The sequence below is a fragment of the Neodiprion virginianus genome, chromosome 1 (assembly GCF_021901495.1).
Source record: "Neodiprion virginianus isolate iyNeoVirg1 chromosome 1, iyNeoVirg1.1, whole genome shotgun sequence".
In the NCBI taxonomy this organism is placed as follows: Eukaryota; Metazoa; Arthropoda; class Insecta; order Hymenoptera; family Diprionidae; genus Neodiprion; species Neodiprion virginianus.
The window spans coordinates 28,160,313-28,181,511 of record NC_060877.1 but is presented as its reverse complement, the minus strand read 5'-3'; the positions used below and the strand labels follow the sequence as shown (position 1 = coordinate 28,181,511).

The 21,199-nt window shown below is 33.2% G+C and overlaps 3 protein-coding genes across 6 annotated transcripts; 2 read left to right on the top strand and 1 right to left on the bottom strand.

Annotated features, from left to right (window-relative positions):
- The first annotated feature begins 130 nt into the window (after positions 1 to 130).
- Positions 131 to 12,710, top strand: LOC124310206 (ATP synthase subunit C lysine N-methyltransferase). Of its 3 annotated transcripts, none has more exons than XM_046774008.1 (5): positions 131 to 443; positions 573 to 745; positions 996 to 1,184; positions 1,670 to 1,821; positions 2,122 to 2,428. In XM_046774008.1, the coding sequence occupies exons 1-5, from the start codon at positions 353 to 355 to the stop codon at positions 2,147 to 2,149; spliced, it is 633 nt and encodes a 210-aa protein (XP_046629964.1). In that variant the 5' UTR covers positions 131 to 352; the 3' UTR covers positions 2,150 to 2,428. The 3 variants fall into 3 exon arrangements, with proteins under 3 accessions (XP_046629964.1, XP_046629966.1, XP_046629967.1); XM_046774010.1 differs by lacking the exon at positions 2,122 to 2,428 and adding an exon at positions 7,131 to 7,269 and having other exon boundaries at positions 134 to 443; XM_046774011.1 differs by lacking the exon at positions 2,122 to 2,428 and adding an exon at positions 12,574 to 12,710 and having other exon boundaries at positions 135 to 443.
- On the bottom strand, positions 2,202 to 8,601 carry LOC124310203 (sodium-coupled neutral amino acid transporter 9-like). 2 transcript variants are annotated; one of them, XM_046774004.1, is made up of 12 exons: positions 8,074 to 8,601; positions 7,802 to 7,917; positions 7,472 to 7,652; positions 7,128 to 7,299; positions 6,820 to 6,974; positions 4,859 to 5,016; positions 4,607 to 4,771; positions 4,428 to 4,487; positions 4,150 to 4,323; positions 3,751 to 3,953; positions 3,454 to 3,558; positions 2,203 to 3,329 (listed from the first exon to the last, which is right to left on the bottom strand). In XM_046774004.1, exons 2-12 carry the CDS (start codon positions 7,908 to 7,910, stop codon positions 2,916 to 2,918), a joined length of 1,896 nt encoding a protein of 631 aa, XP_046629960.1. In that variant the 5' UTR covers positions 7,911 to 7,917; positions 8,074 to 8,601; the 3' UTR covers positions 2,203 to 2,915. The 2 variants fall into 2 exon arrangements, with proteins under 2 accessions (XP_046629961.1, XP_046629960.1); XM_046774005.1 differs by lacking the exon at positions 8,074 to 8,601 and having other exon boundaries at positions 2,202 to 3,329; positions 7,802 to 7,928.
- Positions 11,092 to 20,901, top strand: LOC124310204 (phosphoglucomutase). The gene is made up of 7 exons (XM_046774006.1): positions 11,092 to 11,510; positions 12,574 to 13,012; positions 13,168 to 13,370; positions 13,788 to 13,989; positions 14,113 to 14,305; positions 14,619 to 14,802; positions 14,963 to 20,901. The coding sequence occupies exons 1-7, from the start codon at positions 11,262 to 11,264 to the stop codon at positions 15,185 to 15,187; spliced, it is 1,695 nt and encodes a 564-aa protein (XP_046629962.1). The 5' UTR covers positions 11,092 to 11,261; the 3' UTR covers positions 15,188 to 20,901.
- Positions 20,902 to 21,199: the final 298 nt, after the last annotated feature.

Below are 21,199 nucleotides of genomic sequence, written 5' to 3'. Positions count from 1 at the left end.
CATAATATTCCTCTTTAACGGTATTGATTAGAAAAGCGCGCGTATTTTGACTTCATTAGCTGGATATTAATTATTCTGATTTATGATAGTTTTGTCTTATTCGGGATCATTTTTTCTCATTCTGTAAATCGTTTCTTGAATCATTGTACGCATCAACGCACGATTGGCGTTGCGTATTTTTCGGAAACACAGCGATGATTCTCAGCTGTACGGTAATATGTATGTTCAATGGAGGTATAGACATGCTGCTAAACAGATGTAACCTGTTGTTCCCGGTTCGCGGCAGCGACGTGTTACAAATGTGAAGTAATTGTTCAATAATTAAGTCTCGCGGTGAAAAATACAAATAATTATGAAAGAACTACAGTTAGGAAATGAAGAGTTATCTAGTGGCGTTGAGAAACGAACCTCTAATATCGGTTTAATCTTTGTTGGACTTACTGGTGAGGTTATGTGGCATGATTTATTAGATGACCAAAAACAGATTTACTGCGAGCACAAACCTAGAGACATTATCTGTACTGATATTCTCAGATATTCTTCATACGATTAACCGAAATTAATATTTTCAGGCGGTGCAGCTGTCGCCATCAGTGCAGTATGTCTTCCGTTTGTGAGTCCAGCACTGCGCAAGGTTTGTTTACCGTATGTGCCGGCAACCACTCAGCAAGTTGAAAATGTTCTACGAGCATTGAAGGGGCGCTCAGGAACCTTGGTGGACCTGGGTAGTGGAGACGGACGCATAGTACGTCAATACATGTGATGATTTTTGAAATGAACTAAAATAATTTTTAGAAACAAGAACGTGCGTCCTATTTTTATCAAAATTATGATTTTATTCCATGTGGATCTAGTTCAGATACAATCGTTATTTGCCCTAACCACCTGTAGTTTAACGATAAAAATAATTTTGTAAAGTAGTAAAATTTGGGAATATATTAATTGTAGTTATTTTTAAAAATAAATCTATTCCTGTACATGGATGCTTGCTTCAGGTTTTCGCAGCTGCAAAAAATGGATTTAAGGCAGATGGTATCGAATTAAATCCATGGCTCATAGCGTACTCACGATTTACCGCTATAATGCGAGGATTATCATCAAGAGTCACCTTTTTTAGAAAAGATCTTTGGAAATTTAATTTGGAAAAGTACGATAACGTTGTTATATTTGGAGTGCAGCAAATGGTAAGTGTATATATAATCATTTAATTTGCACATAAAATAATTTTTTGATTGCATGCAAATTGCATGCATTGATTGCATTTTTTTGATCCATCTTGCCTTATGTGTCATATATTTAACTTCAAATAAAAACCGTTATACTTACCTTAAATTTTGTTGCGAGGCTTGTATAGAGCTCGATTACGAGACTGAAGCTAGCAGCTAGAAGTATTAGCCAAACGTTCTAATATTCTTTCGAATACCGTAGTGACGTCCAAAAATAAAAATTTTGTCATATGCCTTGAACTCCCATTGTTTTTATAGAATTACAAGCATGAAACTGAACTGCATCTTTCTATTTCCAGCAAGTTTAAGACGTTTCGCTTCTAACTCTGGCTGCTAGTTTCAGCTTCACCATAGCTCCACTCTTATTTGCAAGCTGTTATCTTATAATAACATCAATGAATGACAATGAATTGAAAATTTAATGTTATGAAATTTCTGTACAGATGGACGAAGTGGAAGAGAAATTTAACTCAGAACTAAAGAGAGATAGTTTGATAGTAGCTTGTCGTTTTCCATTACCCAACTTGGAACCTGTTGCAATATTCGGACATGGGGTTGATACTGTTTGGGTCTACAAAAGTGCAGCTTCACCAAAGTGAGTTTAGATACATTATACTTAATATGTAGATAACTTTAATATCGCAACAAATGAGGAGAGGGTAATAAAAAATATCTTTTTTTTTTTGCAATAGTCAAATTTTTTTTCAACGAATTTATATACATATGTATATATGTGTGTACACACACACACGCGCGCGCGCGCGCACACACACACAAAATAAAATTGAAAAAAAAAATTTTCCGTGTTATTTAAATGGAAAATAAAGAAATGGATAGAGGCAAACCTTATTATTGATATTAAAGCTCATATTGGCGCTAAAATTTTTATTTTTAGGTATACTATCAATTTTTGGACACCATAAGAAAAACAAAATAAATTCGTCTTTTTTTGAAACACCCTAATATACATATATATATATACATTGTGATAATAATGTACCAAAAATGTTTTATTAAATTCTTGATACTTACAAACAAGTCAATTAATAATCACAGAAATTGTTATATTTAAAATTGTTCCATGATTCTACACAGTAACTGTGGCATATAATGACACATGGGTAAGAGAGGTTCTGATGAAAACTACCTAGCTCAGAGAGACATTTCAGAGATGCAGATAGAAAAGGCATGACACGCTGTATGGGTTTAAAAAACGTAACTTAGTTCCCCGGACATACAATTTTTAAACACATCTCCAACATACGTACTTTGAATTCTGTATGTGGAATTATGTATTTTTCAGCAGCCACATTGAGATACAATTTTTCTATTTGTTTCTCTGATTGTGAAACATATATTTTTCGTTTGCATCTGTTAATAAAAAACGTGATATTTGAAGATTGCATATACTAACTGTGGTAGTGTATCGGATAATTCTCATAATTTCTAACAAAAATCCGAATTTGAAATTTAAACGAGCTTACAAAATAAAGTTCCTAGTAACCAACTGTCAGAAATTTGACAATAAAGAAATATTTGAGTGGTGAAATAGCGTATTAAGATGATTGCTTACATATTCTTTATTTAAAAGACGTATTAGGTAGTTAAAAATATTACATATTATAAACTGAATCGCACAATGTGTCCTTAAAATGAAAATACAATCACAACTGAATTCGCAAACTGTAGTTAGTCTTCACTGATGAGAAATTGTGCTGCGAGATTAGATACACCAATAATTGGTATGGTCAAATGTAAAATGGCTGATATCATTGTCATTTTACCTTGTTTGTACATAGACATTAGGTGCAATAGACTAGGTAAAGTGAAAACGTAAATGAAACCGCTCATTGCACCTGTGTATCTGATTATTGTACCTACCCGTGGCATAAATATAGCGAACAAAACACAGATTAGTACCGTTACGATATTTACAATCAAAACATAGCTTTTGGTACAGTTGGAAGTTTTAAATATAGCCGATAATATTTGAATACGCAACATATACGCTATTAGTGGATACACGGTCAATAACTGGAAGAATAAAACAACTCGGGCGCCTATGGTCAAACCATCCCATTTTTGGAAGTTGTTCAATAAGTTCTAAAATCAAACCATGATTAATGTTTACATTTCAAGAACTATCAAGTCATATTGATTAGGTAATGTCATGTCATGATCTTTATGATAACATATTTCGTTATTTCAAAGGGAAAGGAGTACTTACATCTTCGATGCATGATTTGGCCAATGGAAAGCAAACATAGAACATAATTCCGATTAAAATGTAGGTGCATATAACCAAAATATAAGCTATGGTCAGATCTCTTCCCTGAAAGCAGTGAAAAAATTTTTTTGTCATACCACTCAACACAAGCAAGTCGTTGCGCATTAACAGTTTTTATATCCTCATATTAATCACTTTGTCTGTGTAAACATGACATTATCTGTAAATCTGCTGTGATTACTGTACAGTTTTTGTCAGGGCAGATTTGTTGTATGTCTTTCACATCAAAGTACTTACATTGTTCTTTTGATTTTCATTGTTCTGCATTATAGTGATGATAATGTTGTGTATGAAAAATGATAGCGCGAGCATACCAGATAATGCAGGAAAAGTTGGTCTCAGTTCCCAACTACTTTCCCATGCCTTATTGTCCATATTAATACCCCAGGAGGTCGACTTCACAATGACAAACACAATCAAATAAAGAATTGATACTGTACCTATCAAAAGTAAAAACATGTCAGATGAAATGAATTCGCCATTACAGTAAAATGATGCGATTCTAATAGATGCAATAGTTCCAAGTAAAAGTTGTGTCCATGTATTACATCATGCCAATGGTGAACACTGGATCCTGTCTCAATCCCTTTCTGGTTAATTACTTCACTCTTATTTATTTAATGTACTTCCTCTTACCAAGTGAATTGAATTTCATGAAGAAAGTTGCACTGCTGAAGTTGAGCAAAGGGAATATAAGTATAGCCAAAACTATAGGCACTGTTTTATACAAGTCCCAGAGTGGTCCCATGTTATCATATGAATGGTCGTGGAGGTTGCTATCATTGTACAATCCTTGTTTTGGGCACAAAACTGTATAAGAAGAAAAATTTCCATTTAACCTATGAAGATGTCTTTATTCAATTGAATTTTACGAAATATATTTAATTATAAAAATAGAATTTAAAGAAATGCACCTTCTGTTGCATGAGATTCGTTTGTAAATGGTGGGTGTATTGGCAGTCCTGCAATAATATCTGTAACAGGTGGAAAATGATTAGTAATTGGCAACATAAAGATTTAGAAAAGAATCATAATCATGTCGTTGATTGAACAACAATGGCTGTGATTCAAAATAATCATTTTCATTACAGACCGTATAAAAAGTTCACTGAATAGTACAAGAAGTTTGACATTAAAACCCAGTATGCAATATTTGCTCCTAGCATAACTGTAATGCTAAAAGTTTTGGCAATATATTCTGCCCAGGAGCCCAGTAGAGTTCGACTGAGTGCAGTAACTTCTCCGTTATCTCCTGCTCCTACAATGCAATATAGTCATTGATGGACAAGTTACACCGACTTCTTTAAGCTCAATTGCATTTTAAGTTTTTATCTCAAAATTTTACCGTGATACTTGTGGACTTGGAGTAACCTGTATGCTGTATAAAGGCAAAGACCTCCCATAGCTAACATAAGTCCTATTCCAGGAATTAATCCTGCCATTGCTATACCCCATGGCATAGTTAACAATGAGGAACCTAGAATGGTATTCCATATTGAAAATCTGAAAAATATTATTATCAATCTGAATATCCATAATTTGTAACATGGTAATCATTCTTTTTTTCTTTATAGTATAACATATAGTATTACTCGAAACATGAACTATCAAGACTAATAATGTCGAAAGTGCGGATCGTGGGTGTAAATATGACAAATATAGGTTATTATGCTGGTATAGGTATATCTTTTGTACGAACGCGTTCGTGTGCTTGACTGGTTAGAGAAGGGTATCCACCCTAGCAGGGGGCAGTGAACTGACTAGACAGTTGCCTAGGCAACAGACGAAGCAATACCCCTTACTATACTACAGTCTCGCAAGTTTCCCATTCAAATAATGTGTAAAACTTCTATCCACAGTCTGCTTACAATAGTATAGGTGATGTGATATTTGGCAGGGGTTTATATGCGTGTATCTAGGTAACTAAAGCAGCCAGTGAATTGTACTCCCTCTGCAAAGCTACGTACAAGCATTTTTAGAATATGCAGAAATTGTCAGAAACATTTTTTTTTACGCATTAAAATCCATCCATTTTTTATTGTTATTAAATAACGTGTGGCAATAATTTCGCGTATAAGTGTTAAAATTTGCGATAGTTAATTTGAAGAAAGAACTTGATATTCAATTCCCATTATCTATACCATGTGCACTGATGTGATATTTTCATATTCTGAGTGATTGTAAAAGCAAAAGGAAAAATGTCTGAACTGCTTACAAGTATTATTTTTTAAATTCTTTGCGTAGATTTTTCATAAAATGTTTGGTGAAAATACGATATTTGTGGTTTTCTAATCGTATTATGAAAGTTGTTTCAAATTTCCTTCAACGGATTACACTGCATTTCATACCGTGATTCTAGTGTTTAATCCTATTTAAAGTATCACAAAGTGAAGGTAAAAATCTCTAGCTATGTAAAAAATAATGTCCTTATCTCTGTTTTAATGCTTCTATTGCAAACACCATCTTATATTGTTTTACACTGTCTTCAAGATTAGCAATGTAAGTTAATCTCTTTCCTTAATGGTTTTATCAGTCGTCAACATTTCAGTGTTGTGTCAAGGTTATTAAACGCTAGAAATGAACCATAAGCATATTATGCAACTGTAATATACGCATTAAGCTTTGTGTTTTGTTCTTTTGTGCTTCAATCAAATACGAGAAATATTTTATCATTGATTTTTCATGAAATTTTACTTCAGGACACCCGTCAAATTTTTATTTGTGTAAAATTCATCATTAGACATAATACATATTCATACAAATAACATGCCGTTGAGGAAAATTTTAGAAATTTCCTATATTTGTAAAATAAGTGACACCCTGTATACTCTGCCAGTGATTCTGATGAAACATTTGTTGATTCATACATCAGCTAAAGTTATACTGATAGAGGTCTATAAAATAATGAATAAAACAGCAACAATACTTATTTATTGCATATGTGTATGAAATCAAAGCCTGTTATATTTGCTGTAGTCCGTAATCAGTGTGAAAAAATATTTTCCCGTATTTATTCATAGTCGTTAGACTCTGAAATATTGAATATTATAAAAAAAATTCCTACCACAATAGCAACATTTTTCGCGAGAATTACCAGCTATAGTTCACTTAAGTCAGGAATGGACGGTACTAAAAAGAGATTGACTATGGATTTAACAATTTAATGCAGTGAACGTTGCCGTTGGCACCTGGGCAATGTTAAAACATTTTTGGCAGATAAAGTACACGAGATTGTTAACATGAGTTAAAAGTTTATCACTCATCAAAATGATACGGTTTTATTTGCACTGTATGTTATGGGCTTACATTGTCACTAAAGAGCTCTGTGTTCGCTTTGTGGACTTGGAAGTGATTGGCGGAGGATCCTGTATTAAGGGTAAAGGTCCGGGCAAAAAACCTCGACCAACTTCTTTTATGATTGGTCGTGTGCCACCGTCTTTACAAATTGAATCATCTATGACCTATAGAATTTGATTTTTATCAATAACTCAATTAAACAGATGAATTTTTTTGTCAAGTAAATAGAATCTTTGAAAGACTACAAATATGAGAACTTGAAAGGTTAAAAATGTGGTTGTACTCTTAAGTTGATTTCATTTTCCTTGATTTCTTACCAGGTCTGACAATGAGTTGTGAATTTGGTAATATCCTTCCCGGCTATACGGTGGTGGTGGTGAAATATTTGTTTGGTGCGATGTTATCAATGGACTATCGTGTGCTAAAAGAGGTACTCTTCTTGGTAATATTGCCATGGAGTTAAAATTTGAAGTTGCCGCACTACCATATCTATAAACATTTATAGCATTTTTTCTATAATACGATTATCAAATGTCACAAGTAGTTACTCGCAGTAGAAATGAAGCAACACAAAGTAGAAGGATCAAAAACCATATTATAAACATTGCCAATAAAATAGATGTCTTCTGATGTGACTGTGATAACTTCATACGAATGTTACCTGGGAGAATCTGCAATAGGACTGAAGTCTAAGTCACTAGTATCAGAGTCATGAAAAATCATAGGTGAGAAGCTCATATGAGTTCCAGAGCTTAGTAAGGGTGCACTTTCAGATCCACTGTCTTGTGGTGGAGATGTGTCACTTACACTCCACGCACGTCTTGGTTTTCGCTCGTACATACCTGTTTTATTTTTATAATTCATCAAGACTTCGCATCATTTTGTTAAATTGAATTGTATCAACAGATGAAATTCTTATCACATTCTTCCATTAAAAATTTCTTTCAATCAGCGATGTTAGCAATCAAATTTCTGTATTTCTATTGTCTACCTTGCCGTTGTTTAGCTGTTTCATTTTCACCGGAGAGTGTAGCGTGTGATAATAAAGATTCAAGACCTGCTTCTAACTTTGCTACTTCAGCTTGTCTTTTTGGTTTCATTTTTCTCCTAATAGAAAATTTGCATGAAATTGCGTCGAATCATCTGTTATTCATATAACAAGTACTTTTTAATAATTGCATTTATTACCAAGTAGTAGTAAATCCCTAGCGAATAATATTTGCTATGTAAAATGATAATAGACCAATAATGCTTTATACATACCAGCTCTTGAATTCTAGTTGCTTTTCGTCACTGATATGGGATTATATCGGTAGTAGCAAATATGTAATATCTTGTTCTCGTTATAAAAATGATTTAACATAAGAAGGTCGCCTAAATGATAGTAAGTTCAATTCTCGCAGAGTATGAAAATACACATTTTGTGAATACTTTTTTTCTTCACAAGCTATTATTGTTTCAAACTTTTACGTTGTTTCTATGTTATATGCAGTAATTTATTCGGTGTTCTACTAATAATTATTTACAACTGACAATTGTACGAAAACATTTACACACCTTATATTTTTTTTGTATTGCTACAAGTACTTGGTTTAAATTTTTATCGGCTTTCATTAGTATGTACGCAGTCATATTTGAATTTATTTTATTACCGCAAGTATGATATGTGTTATGCTATCCCGTTGGGTGAAAAAATAACTTGGTATTATTTGGTGGATTTTAAATATTTGAACCAAGTACTGTCCTTGTTACTGTATGAATCGTACTTCCTGACTAAAGGTTTAACTCGGACTGATTTACTCGCAGAACTTCAGCTCTATGCTTTCTACAGCATGTGATTATATCTGGGTTTTGTGACGTAATAAGTATCATCCCCTCTGCTGGTCATTATCTCCTTTTTCGTTCACAACTGCTGAGCAACAGAAAAACTTATTTAATTACTAAACGATAGAAGTATAACATTTGACTTATTAATAGGTTTTGCCAAAAATAAAATTCTATGAAGTCGGTAGCTAAAGATGTGATATAATTAATTTGAAAGTTTATCATTTACTATCAACTAAATTGGATTTACACATGTTTCTATGAACTTATCATACGATTTTGCTTGCACTATCTAAACGGAATTTTTTCATCAAATTAAATTCACCATTAAACAATTTTTATGGCATCTCACTGTGGCGTAAATATGCTGTACTGAGTTAAATTCCATTAATTGCTAGTCAGTACGACTATTTTTAACAACTTCTTAAAAAACAATCTTATTTATCTTATTTATTTCCATATATAGCATGAGCCAAGACAATCGCAGTTCACCTTAATTCTGTTTTGGCTAAATAAAGTATCGCTTTTTCATGCAGCACAGAAACCACGAGAGACTATGTGTTATTTAAATGCCGATAACAATTTCACATCCTCATTAATGAGACGATAGGAATCCTTTTGCAATATAAAACATCTAAAGGTTGCGCAATATTGTATTACCTTTTTATTTATTTATTCACGTTTCACGGTTTCTATAAATTAAGTTTGTATTAGTTAAGGCTTATGGAATGATTTTATTGTACATGAGTAGCAACTGTTAGAATTATAGGTCAAACTGTTTCATCTTTCGTTTTGTATTTTTGACGTCAGATTATTATCAAAAGATTGCTTTCTCGAAGTTTCGTCAACCTTGTGATCGAGATCCACTGTTACAAAATAGAGCGTTATTATCTCTCCCCACGCGTAATACAGTCAAGGTAGACAGTTATCAAGTTTCTCACCGAGTATACGATTCTACTAAATTTTATGTTAGTAGCAGATTGACCCACATTAGGCTCGATGAATTTATAGAGATGATTTAGATAGCTATATCCAGCTGGCGGAAACGTGCAGACTTTATATCGACCTTGAACATATTGTTACAAATATCAAGTATTGATAACTCAGAGTTCACGGCTAAATTTTTCCAAACATGTCCTTGCAAATATAACGATAACTATAATTAACATGTGTGATACGTTGCAATTTAAACTTGATACGAAAATCAGGTCAAATTTTTTAGCAGAAATATATTTAAGGATAATCATTGCCATTGTCATTCCAGTCCTGTATAGCATGAAAAAAGTGATTTGAAACGTCTGGAACCGGACGCCAACAGTTGAAAATTCCATTGTGACATGTTCCAAACAATTTTCTGCTGTATTGTCTTATTTGTTATTTTGAGGTATCTGCTTTGTAAACATAGATATTTCACATTGAAGCGAATAGTTATATGTTTACTCCTATATTTGTGTTGACTCCAAAATCAATCGGTTATCTACATTATTATTTGTGTACTATATGCACATACCGCCGAGGCATAAACAAAATTCATACTTATTGCAGGTGTCACAGTATAGTTAATAAAATTCTGAGAATGCGGAGTAATGTAACAGTCACAGAATTGTAGAACAATGCATTTGTCGAATACGGTAATGTAGAGTGAGAGTTGTTAATTATTCTTAGGAAAGTAAAAGTAGTGCTATTCAAAAACGGATAAAATCTCAAAGACATTTTCATGAAAGCTATAGTGAAGTATGTATAAGGAAGTTTTTCACGAATGCCCAGATAGATTAATGCGTTGCAACTTCTTTTTCGAATTACGAAAATTCTTTACCGAATAATTAAGAAGTGGAAGAGAATAACTTACAATGAGTAGGTATCGAGACAGGGTGTAACATTGTATTTTTATTTCTCGTTTTTGTAAATTTACTATTACAACCTTCCAGCAGTTATTAAACTTAAATATTGCTCAATAATCAAATCTAGTTCAGAAATACATGCACACATGCAAATAACATAAGGTTGTACATTTCTTCTTCGCTTTTTCTACGTACCAAAAATACAGTACAAAATAAAATAGTTAAATTGAACTGTAATCTCTAATTCCGCGCAACAGTAGAGACGAGGATAAAAGTAGTAAGTAGCTCTGTAAAATCCGAATTAAAAATTCTCGAGACGAAAATATCTTTTAGCCGTACTATCGTGATGAAAAAAGTAGCATATGCAACTTGATAAATGAATCGATTTGTTTCTAATTTTTTTCATGCCGGGAGTGAGCGACTCTTGCGCTTGCGAAAATTATTCTGGTATGTATATTCCGGAGCTGCGAACGATATCATATGTATGTATGATCAGTGCGATAACCGTGGCTCCGTCCATGAGTCCGTGGCGATAGCAGTTGACACGATGCCTGAAGGCGAATGTTTTCCGAGTGAGTAATACACGGGTTGTCGGATCCATGCCCTTGTGTGTCATTGGCAGATAAAATTTAGTCTGCTAGCAACCGCGGTGACGGGACTGGCGGTCGATTCTACCGAACATTTTTTGGGCTCGGTATTTAATCGTATATTTACAATTGTTGTTTAACATCGAATCGCACCGTTGTATATTTGACCATCGAACATTGTTACATTAAAAAAAATATTATGCCCGGGAATATTTCAAGCGTAAGCGTACCCACGAAGGTTCACGAGGGTCAAAAGCCGGGTACTTCGGGTCTACGAAAAGCCGTCAAAGTCTTCACACAGGAGCATTATACTGAAAATTTTATCCAATCAATTTTGGAAGCTCTTGGCGATCGTTTGACCGGGTGCACGCTGGTCGTCGGCGGTGACGGCCGATATTACGGCAAGGAGGCCGTTGCAAAAATCATAAGAATCGCTGCAGCTAACGGGGTATGTCAAATTAATTAGTTGCCCTGTTATTAATTAATATTCTCTGTTCGTCATGTATATGTGTGTGTGTATATATATATATATGTATGTATGTATGTATATATATATATATATACATGCACACGTAAAAGTGACGTGATTTCACAGCTTTGCATCTCAATGCATGTCATGTATGAGTGCTTCGCTGCCTAGGCAAGGGGGGGGCTGTAATAATACGTTCCTTTATTCAATTTGTACAGTGTAGTTGAGATGAGATAAAAATTCAGAAATGGTTACTCTAGTTCTTTTTTTTTTTGCTAAGAACGTAAAAATTACAGCATAACACATGTATAATGAGTTTTAGAAGTCATGCTGTAAGGTACTACAAATTGTGAATACACACGTGTAGTTCATACTATGAAATTTACGTGTGTATAAAGTGACACGATAACGTAGGCTATACCTATATACATACAGATATCGTATATCCATACCACAGTATTGTCTTTGCCTATCAGCTATTGATAAAGATCTAATACTGCGGTCATTAAGATTATTAAAACAGGCGTGGGCCACTATGAGCTAGCACTTTTTACTTAATTACGAAATAATTATCTATGTATTTACCTACAGTTTTGTTATATAAGTTAGGTTTACGATTATATTTCGAATACCTAGATTTCTTACTAAAAAGAAAACTTGTAATTCTGATGTAAAATTTGTATTACAATTGTAAACTTGTGCAAGTATTGATATAATAGATATTAGAGTTCTAACTGTTTATTATCTTTCGACTCATTTTGATTTTCATCCGAATATTTCTTTTTAATTTATTTTTCAATATTTTGAAACTACTTCTCAGCAAATTATTGTTTATACATACTACGCAGATGAGTTCATATTTTTCAAAAAGTTTGTCAATTCGATTACATTTACCAAAAATTGTATTTGACATTTTATATTTGATAGGAAGGAAATTAAATCACAAGTCTTGAATTATTCTTGTATGACCTTCAATAAATTGTAAACGGAGAAATCTATAGCAACTGACTGAATAATTAAAGTGAGAATTGTTTTTCAATAGGTAGGCAAGTTGATAGTAGGACAGAATGGAATCCTATCAACTCCGGCTGTTTCGGCTATTATTCGCAAGTACAAAACTCTAGGGGGAATTCTTTTAACCGCATCACACAACCCTGGTGGTCCAGATGCTGATTTTGGAATAAAGTTCAATTGTGAAAACGGCGGACCTGCACCTGATGCTGTTACCAACAAAATTTATGACATAACCAAAACTTTGAAAAGCTACAAAATTGCTTCAGGGATCAACGTTGATATATCTAAAATTCAGAGTACGAATATAGAAGTCGATGGAAGAAATTTTACTGTCGATGTTATTGACTCTGTCAACGATTACGTTGAACTGATGAAGAGCATTTTTGATTTCGCCGCTCTTAAGAAACTTATCCAAGGCAGCACGGAACGATCTGCTTTTCAAGTTCTTATCAACTCAATGAGTGGCGGTAAGATATAGTTGCTGATGAAAATTTGTTAACCTACAGCTGAATTTACAGTGTGGAATAACGTACGAAAAACTGTCCTAATCTGTCATAGTAAAATGACTGATCAATAACATCACTGCTATACATCATTAATTTTACATTCAATGTCTTACTAGTCACTGGGCCATATGTAAAACGGATATTTATCGACGAATTGGGCGCAGCTGAAGCAAACACAGTAAATATCATTCCATTGGAAGACTTTGGTGGACTTCATCCTGATCCTAACTTGACTTACGCAGTAGATCTTGTGAATACTGTTAAAAACGGCCCTTACGATCTTGGAGCAGCCTTTGATGGCGATGGAGATAGAAACATGGCAAGTTTTTGAAATCATACATGTGAGGCGCCTCATTTTAAATTTTTAGAATAGATGCAGCTCAGCTGGTCGTTAGGCGCCGCCTCAGGGCAAATGTAATCAGTGAGTTATCAGACTACATTGAAGTAACGTCAATATTGGTGGTTCAATATTAGCGATAAATAAGAAAATAAATAATACTCTACAGTAAAAAGGTTCTATACACCTGATCACTTGTCTAACTAGCCATGCGGCGGTGCTCACTGTTCAATTAATTTCCTTTTATTTGTGAGGTTTAATGTAACTTACCTTGTATTTCAAATAACAGTGTCTAGAAGTTTGTAAATATTATGATTTTTTTTCACATAATTAGTATAGTGAATAGCAGTATTTATGTTGGTTGCGTGTATTATTCAACAAATTTGAATGCATTTTTAGATAATAGGCAAGAAGGCCTTCTTTGTCAATCCGTCAGATTCGTTGGCAGTCATAGCTGCGAATTTGGATTCTATTCCATACTTTAAAAAGACAGGTGTAAGAGGTTACGCTCGATCTATGCCTACAAGTGGTGCTGTTGATCGAGTAGCTGCAGCAACTGGTGTTGAATTCTTTGAAGTGCCAACAGGATGGAAGTATTTTGGTGAGTGAAAACATCTCTTATGTGAAATTTGATTCTACAGTTACTTGAAAACAGTATTTTGAATCAAATGAAACGATGATTGGAATTTGGAATGGTTAATTAAACGTTTTATACTGTGGACAGGCAATCTAATGGATGCAGGAAGACTTTCTTTATGTGGTGAGGAAAGTTTTGGAACTGGTTCCGACCATATTCGCGAAAAAGATGGAGTTTGGGCATGTCTTGCTTGGCTCAGCATTATTGCACACTCAGGTAAATCTGTCGAGGAAATTCTGCAAGCACATTGGACCAAGTATGGTAGAAACTTTTTTACAAGGTATGTCTTTATATAGTAAACATGAAGATCGAAATATCTGTCACTTTAACGAAATATTGATCAGCCCCTCAAACAAAACACCGTTTTCAAATATCCCATTACAGTCTGTCAAAATATCTATCTCATCATTGGTCACATTATAGGTTACTGCTGGTACATGTTGTTTGAACGGAAAATCATGACTTTTTCAAAATATTTTCCTTCCCATATGAATTTCGAGTTAGTTGCATACGGAAAACCAATTTAACAACCCAAAAGACGAACGATTCATGAAATTTTATATTTCAATTGATCTCCATGATTCACTTTACAGATATGATTACGAAAATTGTGCATCTGACGCTGCAAATAAAATGATGCTCGAACTTGAACAGCATATTAGCAATCCAAGTTTCAAAGGAACAAAACTTACAAATGTGGACAAGTCGTATGTTGTTAAACATGCTGACAATTACGCGTACAAGGATCCAATTGATGGAAGTGTTGCTCAGAAACAGGTTTGGACATATGATGTACTAGTAGGTAGTGTTATGAATTCAAGTGCGCTCTGAAATCCATGTGCTTCTCTGAGAAGATTATATATTGATGCACCAAAATTAATTACTAAATATGATGAGTTGAAACCACCCTTCATAATTATTTTCAACTCCTCTACAGGGTCTGCGAGTGTTGTTTGAAGATGGTTCTCGAGTGATCTTTCGTTTATCTGGAACAGGTAGTTCTGGAGCTACAATCCGTCTTTATGTTGAAAGTTATGAGTCTGACCCAACAACTTACAACGAAGATCCCCAAAAAATTCTTGCTCCGCTTCTAAATATTGCTCTTCAATTGAGTAAACTCCAGGAGCACACTGGACGTAACGCTCCAACTGTCATCACATAAAACTTATTAGCTAGTCCACATTCGTCTACAGTACCTAGCACTTTTCATCGCAGCAGTATGTATAGTATATTTAATTATACAAATTTTGTGTTAGACGTACAATGCATATTTGAATAGTTTTAATTTTATCAAAAAAAATTCTGAATTAAAGTTCAATATGATAAAAGAAGGTCCGATTTTACCAGAGACTCGATCATAAACTTCTTTACCGAACTTCTCACCGCAGAATGCAACCTTTGTGATATTTACAATGCCAAATACACCTCTTCAATTTATATCGTATACTCGATTATGCAGAATTGCAATGAAATGCATAATACTGTTTGATAAAAGAGGATGCTTTCTACAAGATTATTACAGCTAACAACCATGTTGCAATTAGATTGAAATAGAATTTAAAAGTTGTTTTCCTCAAAATGTTCTTATTCCAAAAAAAAAGCAATAATGTAGTGATTAACATGAGGAAATTTTACATACAGGAAGTAAGTGTTATATAGCTTTAGATATTTGAGTTGTCATCTGAAAAAAAATTTGTCTGAAAAGTAATATTGCTGCTCAACTTTTTTTTCACTTTTACACGAATTTTTCATGTACAAGAAGCATCTCAATTTTATCCATGAGAATGCTGCAATTAAAATATTATATTCTCAAACTTTGCCGATACTTAAAATTTATATATTCTGAATAATAGATTTTTATAGTCCGATTATATATGTTCTTAACATAAATCACTTACTCGAAAAGCACAGTTTATGATAAAAGAATGATGGTTTAAATTTACTCCGAAAGATAAAGACGCTTTACTACATTACTTTACATTCTCGTACAAATAAATTGCGGAGTAATGGTAGGGATGATTTTTAATCGTCGAAAAATCAATGTCATTGGCTGTCTGTAAGTTTTGACATACCAACAGTATCACTTACTTACATGAACCTGAAAAGGGGTAACTTTTCAAGTGTCCAAGTAATAAAACAAAAACGCTGAATACATTCAGTTAAAAATTCGCTTTAGAACTAAATTGAACAATGCGGTCTAATATTATTAGTTTATATTACCGTTAACTTAACTGTACAGAAAATAACGACACAGTTATCATAGATCGATAGATATCTATTGTGATCATATCAATACGAATTACTTTTAGTATTTAAAAATTGCAACTTGAGATATAACTTGATATTGCTGTTTACCAGCTCTACAAGTTATTCAATGTAATAATTTACGACATAATTGTCAAATCATCAATGTGAACAAATATCAGTGCCTGAACATGAATTTGAAATTTATCGAACGACAAAAACCAGCTCTTCGTGGCAAATAATGAGTTCCTCACAATTTTTACCGCAGGGGTTCAATACAGCTTACCTTTTAGTATTCAGAATGAAAAACATTCTTACCATTCTAATCATTAATACTTAACAGTATATCAACATGCATACACTACATTCTGACATGATCTGCTGTTCTGGTATATCGACATAAATTGCTCAGTGATGAAAAATCTATCAAGCCAACGATTGAAATGGGTAGTTTGCTTATTTCTTTTCATATGCTTTAGATGCTCAACACTATTTTTACAATTATATATAATTTTATTTTTTTTAAACATCCACGAGACAATTACGAACTTAGGTACCTATGATATTTCATCACGTTTTTCTATCAATCAGTAACTTGCTAGTAAAGTGAATTTATTCTGCATACAATTTGTATTTCCTTATCAATTACTGCTTGCATTATATATATTCAGTTAATTTGTATGGGAAACTTTAGTCAGTGCATGGATGTGCGGAATACTAGTAATTTTTCAAAGATCTAGGAAAAATGATAAAATTGAAATTTTCAATTTTCTATGAAGTTTGAAAAAATGACCCTCCACACCGCTAAGGTTGGACATAGTTTTGAAAATAAGAGATATCTATAAGTTTGTTATGAAAATGTGATGGTGATGTAAAATTAACAATGACATCATTTTGTTTGTGATGTCTCGTGTCTCTTCATACAAAACTATACATAGAGTAAGTTATACTAAACAGTTTAATACTAAAAGTATTTCAAGAAATGTGAATGTCAGTATGACATTCACCGAAAAATTGCGAAATAAATTTAATTGGTATGGCAATGTACATTACAACGAAGTGTACAAACAAAAAACCAACTATCTACAGTTTTAAAATTCCACTGAATACAGCGTTAAGTAATCGTAAAGAAAAAACAATTTTATGATAATTAAAGAGGTTTAATGGTAATCAGTTTATACGAGTATAATCGCAGATAGAAATATTCTTAGTTCACTTTTTGCTTTTATTAATTGTTGCTTCAGCTAATGGAAAATAAGTAAAAAAAAAACACAAAAAAAATGTATATATACATTCATGTAACATACTAATGGGATCTATATTGCTTGTATAAATGTGAGGTTAGTCTTTTTCTTTCTTAAAAGTTTTTTTCAAACAATTTTGTTTTAGCGCTAAGTATTTGACAACAAAGTAATATATGTCCTTTAATGATGTAGTGTTAATAGCTTGTGTAGTTTGCAACTATCATTTCATTGTGTCAAAATTCGATTTGTAAAGGACTGTAGGTTTTGATAAGAGATGAAGAATCCTAGAGAAAAACGTCGTTTTCAAGTACAATGGCCAATTTGACATAGCAGATTTTTGATTAGTTTTCATCTTCGGTCTTGATTAATTTTTTTGTGTTTTCTTTTTTGTTTTGTTTTTGCAAACGACGTTTTCAGGTGGGTCTGAAATTTTTTGAGATTATGCGTCTGGAAGATTCCAATGGAATTCTGTAAATAATCGATGATGAGCGGGAGGATACTTGGGGACCTGAGGCGACACAAGCTCCCATCCGACTAAAACCTCCATGTCACAATTCAATATGCACGTAGTTGTCTTGGAAAGTATTTAACCTTTTAACTGCCACTGTAGCATATTTGCTACAATGATGAAACCGTTATTTTTACAAATATCTACTTCAATTCAATTTAAAAATCCTGAACGAATTGGAAAATTAGTAACGCACTCTAAAGAAAGTTTTCACTGAATAATTTCATTTGAAAAACTTTTTATTTAGGCATGAAATTAGAAAAACTATTTTTAAAAAGTGTAATTTTTCAAATATGTTGATTGAGAAAAATTTGAAGTGGTTGAGAAAAATGATTTTTTTCAACGGCAAAGACGTCTGGCCGTTAAAGCGACAAACGTCTGTGTTCTATTTTCTGTTGAGCTCAAAATTAAGAGGTGCCCTAATCATGTAATTGTACCTATGTTCAAATAACCCGTAGAAGTAATCGTGATAATTTTCCATCTTATGTAACTTTGTAATGGAAAGTTTTGAAGTTTCCAAAGATATAATAGAGTATTATGAAGCTTAATTTAAAAATTCAGAATTATTTACTGCTATTCAGAAATTGTGGTTTGTTTTTGACCCTGTAACTTGCTACTGATTGTGGGAAAACAATTGGAAATTGGCAATGCTCTCTTTTCAATATTATGATAGTATTTTGCCACGAAGTCATGTCAGATATATGAGCTTCTCGCCTTAAGTCTAATTCTCCAACTCCAAAGTTGGTCTGTTGACCTGTGGAATCTTGACCTGAAAAAATGACTATCTTTTCATTAATCACTCTCATCTCTATGTATAGATTTGTAACTGCACCGTAATTACAGCTTCAAAAATATTGTCATGTCACGCAGGAAACTGAAAACATGTAAGATCTGAAAATGAATTGATAGACGTTCTAAATCCATATTGTTGTCGATATATATTATTTTTTATCTATATAAATTGTTCATTAGATATGTGACATGGTCTCAGGTCGTGATGTGGTAGCTGTGTCACAAGAGACCAGCGATGACTGCCGATTGTACTATAAAACATAAACATATAACATTTGTACTATAGTAATTACTATCTAAGAGTTTTCGAGTGAATGCCTAAAGCTATACGTGTTATTATCCCTAATGTGAACTTATTTTCTGTTTAACTAGATGTACAAACTACTCTTTCTCCACCCAATTCATTTAATTACATTAGTAGACTCTCGTATTCCATTTGTTACTAAGATTTTGTCATGATACAAAGTTGTTATATTAGTGCATTTATCAAGTCAAAATATTAGGCAAAATGGAATGTGCATTTGATATGATTCGTAATGTCTATGAATAATTTATTACTAATTTTTATTCAGATCTATTTGTTTCAATTTCATTGTAAAAGGTTGAAATTGAATACAGACGATATGTCCAATCTTGGTAAATTGCTTTGTAAATTGCTTAAATATTGCTTCGCTTCCATGTCGGTGAATGTTAAATCAAACTCGTACTATTATTTCATTAGCATGCACGTACATAGTATCGTATCATGCTGATCATCCTGATTCTACTATTGTTACATACCCTAAGTACCTTTAATAACGGTGGAAGATATAATTAGAGGCTATGATTGCTGATTAACCATCTACTTGGTACATTTGTGGAATCTTCATTTATACATCGCAAATAGATGTTGAAGTTCCATGTACGATGTAGAGGGAAAAAATCTAACTAGACTGTTTAAAATTACTTGGGATTCGAACACTGGAGCACTGATTTTTTTCGTTTCTTATTCTACAAAGTGAGTGATGAGAAGAGAAGTTGTAATCCAGCAATCACACTTAACAGAAAAAGTGAGATCATGTCAGAATAATATATAACTTTAATTATGAGATGTGAAATACTTGAAACTTTGAGGTTTCTAAGTACATTATTATAGACTGGGTATCTCCATGCGTATATCCTGACAATATTGGTTGTTATTATCAAGTATTGAATATGTACTGTGAGCAGGATCCTCTTACTAAGTGGCGAACAACAATTTTTTCTGGTTCACCTTTTTAGCGTGGAGGGTCTCTCGATTTGTGAAGTTACTTTTTCTTATTCATGCAAACCTGATGAAATCTCAGCTGCTGTATATTATTTCACACAATTCCCCTAACTCATATCCGACTGATTGTTGAAATATTTCGATGATGATTAGTGATAATTATATGCCCAGGAATGAAGCCAACGGAATGTGTACAGTGGAGAGTTATAAATCACGCAAGGTCAGAATATTTTAACAAAGTAGTATGTCTAATTACTGTATGTTTTTATAATATACTTGGTACATTTTTTTGCAAACCAGAATAACGTAGTGATTATAAATTGGAATTCCTTGGTAAGTGTTTTTATGCGGTAGTGAACATCTGTGATTTCTTAATTGATGGTAATGGTCGTATCACAAGAAATTCAACTTCTTTGTTGAGTATTTTATTGTTATTATTGCTACACATTAGACGCCGTTGAATTTTGGAGAATAAAGACATCACGTATATAGATGCCACATGTTAAGTAATTGATAATTTTTTAAGATTTACCGACACAAGAAATTTAACACCCGAGGTGCGTCACCATTTATTGAATGAGTACTTTGCAAAGACTACTGTTGGCGGTACGCTTTTTAGCGTTGTAGATTAGCGACCATTCATTTAACGATGGGAACGTTTCTGCCGAACTAAAATAATAAAAAAAATTCTTTTTCCTCTCAGTTAAAAATATTGATTTTTGCAGAATGCTACGATGACTTGTTCGATACATGTTTTCGGATGGTTCACGGAAAAATGAATGCGATCAGCTGTAATCCGTTGCAACAATCGATTTGCAAAAATAAACCGGCAACCACAGAAAGTTTCTCGTATGTTTGCAGTTCATTCTACGTTCTGATTGTGTTTGTTAATTTGCTTGGGATCCAATTAGTCGGAAAAACCTTCCATAGATCGATTGTAGGATAAAAAGTTTTTGAGTACCAAAGCTGCAAAACGAACGTTAATTAATTCGAATTTTTTCAGAAATTTTTTTGCTGATTTCGAACAGCATTGCAATAAAATTTATCTGAACCAAAGAAAACTCTAAGCGAATCCACGCCTGCGTTTTCCATATCCCCAAAATAGTAGCGCCTTCCGACACGAAACAAGTTTTTGGAACT

Coding starts and splice junctions, on each gene's coding strand:
- LOC124310206 (XM_046774008.1), top strand. CDS start 353: ATGAAAGAACTACAGTTAGGAAATGAAGAGTTATCTAGTGGCGTTGAG. Junction 444..572: donor AATCTTTGTTGGACTTACTG/GTGAGGTTATGT, acceptor TAATATTTTCAG/GCGGTGCAGCTGTCGCCATC. Junction 746..995: donor GTAGTGGAGACGGACGCATA/GTACGTCAATAC, acceptor TGCTTGCTTCAG/GTTTTCGCAGCTGCAAAAAA.
- LOC124310204 (XM_046774006.1), top strand. CDS start 11,262: ATGCCCGGGAATATTTCAAGCGTAAGCGTACCCACGAAGGTTCACGAG. Junction 13,013..13,167: donor TATCAACTCAATGAGTGGCG/GTAAGATATAGT, acceptor ATGTCTTACTAG/TCACTGGGCCATATGTAAAA. Junction 14,306..14,618: donor GGTAGAAACTTTTTTACAAG/GTATGTCTTTAT, acceptor TTCACTTTACAG/ATATGATTACGAAAATTGTG.
- LOC124310203 (XM_046774004.1), bottom strand. CDS start 7,910: ATGAAACCAAAAAGACAAGCTGAAGTAGCAAAGTTAGAAGCAGGTCTT. Junction 5,017..6,819: donor CAGAGCTCTTTAGTGACAAT/GTAAGCCCATAA, acceptor AATATTTTTCAG/ATTTTCAATATGGAATACCA. Junction 4,324..4,427: donor CGAATCTCATGCAACAGAAG/GTGCATTTCTTT, acceptor CTTCTTATACAG/TTTTGTGCCCAAAACAAGGA.